This window comes from Epinephelus moara, chromosome 7 (assembly GCF_006386435.1).
Source record: "Epinephelus moara isolate mb chromosome 7, YSFRI_EMoa_1.0, whole genome shotgun sequence".
NCBI lineage: Eukaryota > Metazoa > Chordata > Actinopteri > Perciformes > Serranidae > Epinephelus > Epinephelus moara.
This window is the reverse complement of record NC_065512.1, coordinates 2,158,669-2,169,448: the sequence shown is the minus strand read 5'-3', so window position 1 is coordinate 2,169,448 and position 10,780 is coordinate 2,158,669. Positions and strand designations below refer to the sequence as shown.

Below are 10,780 nucleotides of genomic sequence, written 5' to 3'. Positions count from 1 at the left end.
CAGCGTGGGTTTCCTCCAGGTGCTCCGACATGTTCTCCCTGTGTCAGCGTGGGTTTCCTCCAGGTGCTCTGACATGTTCTCCCCGTGTCAGCGTGGGTTTCCTCCAGGTGCTCCAGCTTCCTCCCACAGTCCAAAGACATGCAGGTTAATTGGTGACTCTAAATTGTCCGTCGTCACCATAAGAGTCTGTATGGATAATATCACTAAAATTAGGTGGTGAAAAAGTGGATATATTGATATTGGTTGTCGGCCAAATAAGAAGTGAAATATTGGCATATTGGATATTGGGGAAAAAATCCCTATCAGCGTCCAAACATTTGCTAATTAGCTCTAAACACAAAGTACAACTAAAGCTGATGGGAATGTCATTAGTTTGGTCAAAAGATGACCTCATGGTGGCGCTATGTGAAAATTCTGCGGATCACCAAAGTTATAAAACTTCCTCCTGTAGGAAACATGAATGTTTTTGCTCAATTTTACAGCAATCTGTCGCAACATTTGATTCAAAACCACAAACGTCGACCTCATGATGGAGAAGGAAAGGTCAGTAGGCTTCATCCTCTGGGGGCCATGACAGTCTGCACAGATTTTCACGTCAATCCATACGGTATTGGTTGAGATATTTGAGTCTTGACCAATAGACCGATACACCGTGCCTTAAGCTGCTAATGTGGCTAAAAATGACCTTTGTTCTTTTATTCAGCGTCAAGATTAAGCCATGAGCCCAGTGTAATGACCCTGATCCATTTAACGGGAGCAAGTGAGGTCCCATCAGCTTGGAAACGCTCCATCACCCATACAGATCGCCTCCTCGCTCCTGACTGGCTCACAGTAAGGTATGGACAGAATGTGTACATGTTGGAGGAATGATTTAGAGCTCTGATACGAACAAGGCTGCATCATAAACATCACACTAAATCAATACATACGCTATTACAGAGAGCTTGACACACGGCCCGGGGCCTCAGCAGGGAGAAAAGTGGACATATCAAATGGGTCGTCCGTCAACATACATTATAGCACATGACCACAAGCTGCGTCTAAGTAAATTATTGATCCAGATACAAGACAAGGCAGCTCAGGCATAATGTGGTTTCAGCTCTGAATCTTCAGACCAAGGCAAGCACTCAGTGTGTCAATACACACACACACACACAGGCACACACAAGAAGCCTCCTTCCGCAGTTTGAGAAAGCCGACCACTCTGTTCTGGCTTCGACTACTGAGAAATATGGGTCATGCTGCTGGGAAGGGAACAGCACAAATCTTTCACATTATTTGGCCAACATGCTGTGTTCGCACAATGCTAATTACCATGGTGAGACCTTGCTCCTCAAACTCCGTTACATAACTGATTTCTCTCACACACACACACACACCACCCACAAGTCAGTATTTATTTCAGATTTTCTTCAGAGCTCAGATTTATTTTACGTTAACCATGGCTGCCCTCTAGTGGACGGATACCTCTGCTGCTGCAACATGAGTACAAGAGTTTCGTGCATATTACAGTAACAAGGTATTAATGGACCTATGCAGCACATTAGGCCACAAAATCTTAGTAAAAAACACATTAGCTGAAGAGGATGTCTTTGTCTGCAGAAGATATAATCCTAAAATCATTTCAGACTGAAAGAAATGCATGTTTAAGAAGTCTGTGAGCCTGTCAGAAGAACGCTGTGATCATGAGGTGAGGTGAGACATCGCCTTCACAACTGGGCGACTCCATCTGCTGAATAAGATTGTGTGATATGACAGAAAGCTCCAAAACAGCCACTTATGGAGAGATTGCTTTGCTGTTTCCAGGGTCAAAATAAACTTTCAGTTCCATGATTACATGTCATTCACATTTATCTTTCCCAACATGTTTGGAAATGAGAACTTGCAGCCGGAGCTGAGAGCTCAATGTATGTTTGTGTCTTCAGATTATCAGATGATGGAGTTTGATTTCTGCAGCACTTCCTGTAATCATGATGATTTCCCAGCATTAAACCTACAAGACACCGGAGCTGCACTGGAATCACTCAGAGAATCTTCTCTGTAAGACTACACTGTGTACTGTTTTACTGTAAGATATCAAGAAACAGTATTATACTGTGCGATGCCTGTTGTGGATGGTGTAATGAGCCATTTAAGGGCCCAAAATGTCAGGGGCCCCTCTGGCCTTCACCTGGAAACACCGAACAACTACAAAGAGACTTTAATTGACTACAAAGAGACACCGAACAACTACAAAGAGACTTTAATTGACTACAAAGAGACACCAAACAACTACAAAGAGACTTTAATTGACTACAAAGAGACACCAAACAACTACAAAGAGACCCAAAATGACCACAAAGAGACAACAAACAACTAAAGAGACTCAAAATGAGTACAAAAAGGGGCGGAACAGCTACAGACACAAAAAACTAAGGATACACAAAATAAAATAAAATAAATTGAATTAAGAGTTAAAAAACACAGAGACCTGTAACAAAGACATGCAAAAGAACAAAAAGAGGCTTGACTTGCTCCTGTGTGGGACAGGTGGTGGGGCCCTCTGTATGACTGTGCCCAGGGGCCCACTGACCCTTAATCCGCCCATGTTCTTAGATGGCGTAGTGGCTACTGATTGTTCACTGTACCGTATATAGGGCTGAATGGGTAGGTCATTAATAGTTGGTGTGTTGTTCAGTCCTCCTGTTGAAGTGAACCTGAAGATTATACAAACTTATTTATGTGAGCATAACTATCTAATGATAAGTTTTCTTGTTTTCTTGTCTCTGAGCTAATCTACATCTGAGGTGACAGCGATGCCAAAATGTTTCATTAGCACTGCAGAGCGTTACTCATGGAAACAGTTTGATAATGAGCTGCTTCCCTGTTAACATTACATAATGTGGTTTCATGGAGCAGTGGTAACGATGTCAGGGAGGTGTTTGTTGTTTGTTAACATGCTGATGAAGCAGAGAGAGAACAACAGCTTGTAAAAGGCTGAAAAATACATTGTAATAGTGACGTTAATGCTGAGACTCAAAGTTCATCCCTGACCCTGGAGACATGAGCTGACGAAACTTTCTCACCACAGAGTCCATGTGGTAGAAGTTGGACACAGTCCTGATCTTCCTCTGCAGGAGGAGTTTGTCCAGTTGAATTATGGAGGTTCAAATATAATTTTAAAAATAGGGCCAAGGGAACATGGGGCTTAAGGAACAAAGGCCCTAATCTGGATGGAAAGATAGGGAACATGGGGCTGAAAGAACATAGGTTAGGGAACATAGGGCCAGATTTGGGATGGGAAAAAAAGTTAGGGCCTAAATTTGGATGAAAATCGATAGGACTGAGGGAACATGGGGCTGAGAGAACATAGGGCCTAATAAGGCTGAGGGAACATAGGGCTGAGGGAACATAGGGCCTAATTTAAAAGGGTTGAGGGAACATAGGGCTGAGGGAACATAGGGCCTAATTTAATAGGGCTGAGGGAACATAGGGCTGAGGGAACATAGGGCCTAATTTAATAGGGCTGAGGAAACAGGGCTGAGGGAACATAGGGCCTAATTAATACGGCTGAGGAAACAGGGCTGAGAGAACATAGGGCCTAATTGAATAGGGCTGAGGGAACATAGGGCTGAGGGAAAATAGGGCTTAATTTAATATGGCTGAGGGAACATAGGGCCTAATTTAATAGGGCTGAGGGAACATAGGGCTGAGGGAACATAGGGCCTACTTTAATAGGGCTGAGGGAACATAGGGCCTAATTTAATAGGGTTGAGGGAACATAGGGCTGAGGGAACATAGGGCCTAATTTAATAGGGCTGAGGGAACATAGGTCCTAATTTAATAAGGCTGAGGGAACATAGGGCTGAGGGAACATAGGGCCTAATTTAATAGGGCTGAGGAAACATAGGGCTGAGGGAACATAGGGCCTAATTGAATAGGGCTGAGGGAAAATAGGGCTTAATTTAATATGGCTGAGGGAACATAGGGCCTAATTTAATAGGGCTTAGGGAACATAGGGCCTAATTTAATAGGGCTGAGGGACCATAGGGCCTAATTTAATAGGGCTGAGGGAACATAGGGTTGAGGGACCATAGGGCCTAATTTAATAGGGCTGAGGGAACATAGGGCCTAATTTAAGAAGGCTGAGGGAACATAGGGCTGAGGGAACATAGGGCCTAATTTAGTAAGGCTGAGGGAACATAGGGCTGAGGGAACATAGGGCCCAATTGAATAGGGCTGAGGGAACATAGGACTGAGGGAACATAGGTCTTCATTTAATAGGGCTGAGGGAACATAGGGCTGAGGGAACATAGAGCCTAATTTAATAGGGCTGAGGGAACATAGGGTTGAGGGAACATAGGGCCTAATTTAATAGGGTTGAGGGAACATAGGGTTGAGGGAACATAGAGCCTAATTTAATAGGGCTGAGGGAACATAGGGCTGAGGGAACATAGAACCTAATTTAGTAGGGCTGAGGGAACATAGGGCTGAGGGAACATAGGGCTTAATTTAATAGGGCTGAGGGAACATAGGGTTGAGGGAACATAGGGCTTAATTTAATAGGGCTGAGGGAACATAGGGTTGAGGGAACATAGAGCCTAATTTAATAGGGCTGAGGGAACATAGGGTTGAGGGAACATAGGGCCTAATTTAATAAGGCTGAGGGAACATAGGGTTGAGGGAATATACGGCTTATTCCAATAGGGTTGAGGGAACATAGGGCCTAATTTAATAGGGCTGGGGGAACATAGGGTTGAGGGAACATAGGGCCTAATTTAATAGGGTTGAGGGAACATAGGGCTGAGGAAACATAGGGCTGAGGGAACAGGCCCCCAGGCTAACCATCAGACTAGTTACACAACTACAAAGCTAGATTGCTGCTTAACAACAAACCAAGCTAAAAACATTGCCCAGTCAAACATCCTCTGACAAACTGTTCCCTGTTGCAGCAGAATTCTTCACAGGCTGCAGCTTTCTTTCTTTCTGTCTTTCTTTTTTTTCTGTAAATGGTGGGTGTAGTGTGGGAGTCGAGAACTGAAGCTGTTGTAATATGTGATTTTCACTGCAGCTGCACATTGAATCTCCACACCAGGACAATAAAGGTGCTGAACTGAAATGCACAAAATAAAGTGTAGCACTTAAACGTCCTGTGGCACAACAACAACAGAGTCACTACATTTAATCCTCTGGATTTTAAACACGCTGACGTCAAACTTACATAATTGTCTTCCCTGTGGCTGTTGGTAGAAAACCACAACAGCAGGATCCTTGAAAGGAGCGCGGGGGTGTTGGTCAGTAGCAATCAGTGAACGAAGACCAAACTGTACTTTCAAATATGACTCTCTCTTGACTTGAGAGAACATAATATATTGAATAATGCTATATTTGGTGAACTTCCTCCTCAGTGCATGGTTCTCTGTGTGAGCTGAAGTAAAGAACAGGAGACTGGATGGAAATCAACAGAAGAAGTTAGACAGGAGTTTCTGCTTTTGCTGTGTTGTGCATCCTCGATCAGATAGGCCTATAGTAACAGGTGTATTTGTGTGGACACTACTCTGCAGTATCATATCTGTTATTAATTCAGCCGGGTGTATACCAAGGGTAGGTCCACACAGAATGTACTGTCTGGCTAATGATTTCAATGTGCAACACTCTTAATTTAAAAAGCCAAACGGCTTTGATTAATTCTTCCTCTTTGACACTTCAGTGAAGTCACATGCTCAGTGTCAGAGTTCAGCTCATATCAGCTCTGAGTTCAAATGCTTATTACATAGGCTACAACAGTGGCAGGAGGTGACAGTGATATTAATAATATAGTTCTGTACAATAAGAACAATAATACGTCTAAAAAACATGTATGAAATATAAAACGGTATAAAAAGTAACAATGAACAATGCTGCACTTGGATAATAACATACAGGGGCAACATAAGACTTGTGTTGTAGACTTGTGTGTAGTTAAGTGTTTCTATTGGTATTAATTTAACATTTTAATTAGCCCTGGAGCACTTTTATCGTTGGATATGTTGTCTGTGGTGTCTGAAACTGTGTCAAGAGATGACTGTTGTACTTTTAACTGCAAACCAAATCTACTTTCGGGGGCAAATCAGTAACCTGAACCTGAACCAAGTTATGGTTGCATCAATTACTCAGCACAATACCTGTTTCATTCATTGAAGTTTTTATTTAAATTTTGGATTATTTAAATGTCATACAAAAAAGACAAAAAAAAAAAAAAAAACACTAAACAACTACCTACTAACAGGGGGTCCTTTGTTACTTGGACTGGCTGGATAAGGTTTGATAATGTTGGGAAACTGGTATTTTGGGTGGACAGGTCCTTTAAACGCCACACTGTACTGTAGTTTCCAGTTAACTTAATTAGCAGGTTAACCCACTGCAGGCTCAGATAGCTAACATCAGGCACCACCTCCAAACGTTCTGCAACTAAAACCAACTGAAACCCGCCATTAAATATATATTTTATTTTTTCGAAGACGCTGAAAATGGCAGCTCGGCAGGTAACAAACGTCTAATGTCGTTGTTACTTTTTGTTTTTTGATATTCGTTTTGCTTTATCGAGCTAACGTTAGCTAGCTAACCGTCAATTAGCTGTTAGCCGTTAAGATAGCTAACAGTGTTAGCCGTTAAGATAGCTAACCGTTAATTTGCTAATAGCCGTTAAGCTAGCCAACCGTTAATTAGCTGGCTAGCCGTTAAGCTAGCTCATCGTTAATAAGGCTGGTGTTAATTTTTCAGTCGTGATGGAGCCACACTGGTCGACGGCTGCTTATTCCGATTTTCGGACAGTTTCGCACACTCAACCCATGGCTGTGTTTCAGACAGTTTGGCCTGCTTTCCCCATCACGTTACCGGAGGAGCAGACCGTTCACAGGCTGCCATACGCGGCCGTGGTGGCGCCTTTACCCTGTTATTACAATATGGTGATTGGAGGGCCGAGTCCAAGTAAGTGACCACTGTTATTAAAAATGAGGTGTTGGTTAATCTTTACTGGGTTCCCACGGTCATGGAAAACCTGGGAATATCATAGAAAATTGCCAGTCACATTTTCCAGGCCTGGAAAAGTCAGGGAATTAGTAAAAATCACTGGAAGTTTTGGAAAAGTGTGTAATGAAATTGCTACAGAAATCTCATGTGGATAATCCTCCATGTAATGTAACATATTAAGGGTTAATTTATTTTTTAAAGCTGTTGAGGTAATGAAGCTCTAATATGCCTTGATGTGACAAGATTTTGTTCATCATCACCCATGTTTTTTCATTTTCTGCCCACATTTGTTCTCTCCCTTTGTGTGCGCCAAACAAAAATCATGATGGGTCCTTGAAAACTCATAGAAAAGTGTTGAAATATTGTCAATGAAAATGTGTGGGATGTGTGTCTTTATTTAGGCAAAATATAGGGATGCACGATATTGGATTTTTTGCTGATATCCAACATGTCAGTATTTAACAACTCATCTGGCCGATACAGATAATAATTTAGTGATCACCAGGTCTCCTCTGTAGTGGAATTAACATCATATTGTATACTCTTATTGTGATGGCCCACCAGCAGATGGAGACATCAATCAGTCAATCAATCAATCAATCAAACCATTGTTTATTCAGGGAAATTGTCTGATCATTAAGCTGTTTTACAGCAGTGCCCTGAGTTCACATTCAAAGGGCCAGAAGGATACAAGTATGTAATGTAATTGCAATATAAAGTGATGAAAAAAGTCCACACAAACAAATAAGTAGCAGCAAAGTCTAGCAAGAATTATAAACAGTAAAAAGAAGAAAAAGTTAAATAATACGATTAGGGTCTGCCGTAAAGGACGGATACACAACAACAACAACAACAACAATAAAAACAGTAAAATGTAGACAATCTTGCTGTCATTTAACCAAAGCAGGAACACTGTAAAACAACCGTATCATTTAGCATACACTTGAAATGATCTAATGACACATACCTGTCTAATTTAAATACCTGTTGTAACACTTTCCATTTATATGGTGCAAAACTAAAGGCTAATTTATCAAGCTCTGAACTGATCTGAGGAGTTTCAAAGGATAAAAACTGTTGTGAGCGTGTGTGCTGAGAGATGGATTAGAGTTTTAAAAGAGAAGTGAGGTAGAAGGGCAGCTTTCTGCATTAAATACAATACTTTTAAATATATGTAATATTCATTCTTGTGCAAATTAAGAAAACGCATGTTGGCTGATTCTGACCATCTGACTGCTGATATTATGGTGCATCCCTTGTTAAACCCCTACAAAGTGACTGGTTTCTGACTAGTCACACCATTTGTGCTGCTGCAAGAGGCTTTGAGTGTTTAATACTGTTTCTGAGTGGGCTGTAAATTTAATTACTTACATAAAACTCTCAGCAGTAATGTCTTCTTATGAATAACTTCCCAGGATTGTCAGTCATTAATCCAACTGTGGTTTCTTCATCAACAGCAGAGATAAGGAAACTATTTCTGAACAGGTAAGGTTATGCAGCTACATCAGCTCTCTGTACACGTTCAGTTTAATGAACGTGAATAACTATGAATAACCAGGAGCTGTTGTTCTGCACTCTACAGGTCTGTATTTGATTTGGTGGATGCTCATATCTACCTTGCCTTAACTGACCCCAGGCTGCTGGGTTGGTATCTCAGTTTGTGTCCAGAGGACAGAAGGATCATTCAAGGTACGTTTCAGTGGGGCTGCTTATGCTGTTCATTTTGAGTTGAAGAATGAAGCAGAGAGGCTTATCCTGTTTAGACTGTTTTAGACTCTGTTTCCTTCCCTTTTCCTTTCTTCATCCTCTAAATGGAAGCTGAAAATATTTGGCAAAGAAATGATTGAGAGGGAGACGCCTGTAGCCATTATGTTTTATTAGCGCCAGTGCCCACCATTGTGTAATAAATTGGAGGAATCATATCAGTATTAACATCACTTAATATCAGTTTTTGTTTTCCTTTCTGCTAGATGACGGAGGGTTCAACCAGTTCCTGCAAAGACATCCTGCCCTAGAACTGTCGAGGCATCATGTTTATGTGAGGAGTAAGTCTGTTAAGATGCTCTTATCTTCTAAAAGCTGTGCACAGATTACAGTTTTCCACAACACAATTATTCACAAGCAGTGCAGATAACATCGACACTACGAAGCCTGCTTAGCTAATCATGACGTTAAACAGTCGTATGCACGTCACAAAGTGAGTGCAGTGGATTGATAACACGCCACATCAAATGAGTGAAGGTTTTAATTTTAAAGTGATTTGTTGTTAGACCTCTGTTCAAGGATCTGAAATGTCAGGAGCAAAGATGTGCAGATCTCAGTGATGCTATGTATTTATTTATTTTTGCACTTAATATGATTTTTAAAAGAGAAACAAGGAACATCTGAGATTCTAAAGGCATTATTGATTATTATTCTTTGATATAAATTTGTCACTGGTACTGGTGGTGATGGCTGAACAGCTACTGAAGCTCCTGTAACATCATCAGCTCGTCAAACACAACACACAGAAGCTTTGTCTGGAAAAATCCATTGGCTTTGAATTTCTTTGAACCAATTTGAGCATCAGTGAGAAGCATGTCAACAGAATTGGAACAAAAAAAGAGCCAGTTTTCCAGACTTTAACTGAGCCTTGTGATGGACTGTAACAGAAATCTGTGACTGAAGTCTGAAACTTCAGTCCAGTAAATAAATCATTGTCTTGACGTTGTACTACCTGGATGAATAACCTCCTGGAGACATTTTTTAGTCAAGGACTGAGTTTAATAATCTGTAATCTAATGGTCCAAGATATTTAGATTTAGACTTTCATACTCAGAAAGCTTCATCTTACAGTTCTGTTCGTTTGCTCCTCTTATAAGAAACGCCCCGTACACATCCAGACATGGAGGTGCCTCCCAGGGTGAGGGAGACATTGACCCTGCTTGGCCGGAGCAACTGGGGGGATGGATCACCAACGCATCCACATGAAGGAATCTACCACACCAAACAGCAAGTCCCCCAGCAGGACCACATCCAAACAACCTACGTCAGCCCCGTCACACAGGAACGAACCCATCAGAAAGCCCATTCAGTGAGGGTATGAACAGTTTTCTGTATATATGTTAAACAGCTAGTTATATCACTGGTGTAGTCTTTAACTGTTTCTAAAATGTGAAAGCAAAATTTTCTTTAATTTGGTGGAAGGGTTAATACAGGATTTGTTTTTGAAGGGTTCCACCCATGTGAACGAACCAAGGCCGTCACAGCAGATGGTGAGCTGTAGCAGCAGTGCAGCTGTGAGGAAGGATCCAACAGCCCTGGTGAGCTTCTCTCTGGATGTGGAGCTGGAGAGATGCAGACAGGGAGGACAGCCTGAGCTCAGGAGCCAGACTGCAGTGACACAGTGCCAATGTGCTGAATGCAGATATGCTGAAGTCAGTCCCTTAGAGTGAGTGTGCATCTTATTGCTGACACAGTATGGGATTTGTTCATTTCCTGCAGCTCAACCCCGCCCAAAGTCTTTGTTAAATAACATTTTATAAATGCAAATCTGGAAATTATTAGAAGTTTTGATTGTAACTCAGCAATTTTAGAGCTAGTCTATAACTCTACTTAGGCTGCTGTCAGCCCTAGAGTCGTCTCTTTGGTCTGAATCAGAGACTCATGTTGTTCCAAAGTTGTATAATTGCCTAGAGTTGGTTCGTGTTCTCACGGCAGCATTTACAAGAGGACCAGATCAAATGCCTTGTGTGAGAAAGCTGCTCTTGATTGGTCAGAATTTCCATGTGGGAAAATCCAGGAAGTAAAA

General features: G+C 41.6%; 1 protein-coding gene across 4 annotated transcripts in view; it reads left to right on the top strand.

Moving 5' to 3' along the window:
* The first annotated feature begins 6,386 nt into the window (after window positions 1–6,386).
* Window positions 6,387–10,780, top strand: part of rbm44 (RNA binding motif protein 44) — a 12,632-nt gene continuing 8,238 nt past the window's right edge. For 3 of the 4 annotated variants that reach the window (XR_007570270.1, XM_050049438.1, XM_050049437.1), the window contains exons 1-6: window positions 6,393–6,948; window positions 8,448–8,475; window positions 8,573–8,679; window positions 8,961–9,035; window positions 9,852–10,069; window positions 10,203–10,420. Coding sequence is in view for 3 of the 4 variants with exons in the window: in XM_050049438.1 (XP_049905395.1) it covers window positions 6,747–6,948; window positions 8,448–8,475; window positions 8,573–8,679; window positions 8,961–9,035; window positions 9,852–10,069; window positions 10,203–10,420 (848 nt within the window). In the remaining variant the exon portion in view is untranslated. Of the gene's footprint in view, window positions 6,949–8,447; window positions 8,476–8,572; window positions 8,680–8,960; window positions 9,036–9,851; window positions 10,070–10,202; window positions 10,421–10,780 lie in introns of all 4 variants that reach the window. The other variant, XM_050049439.1, reaches the window with a different exon arrangement.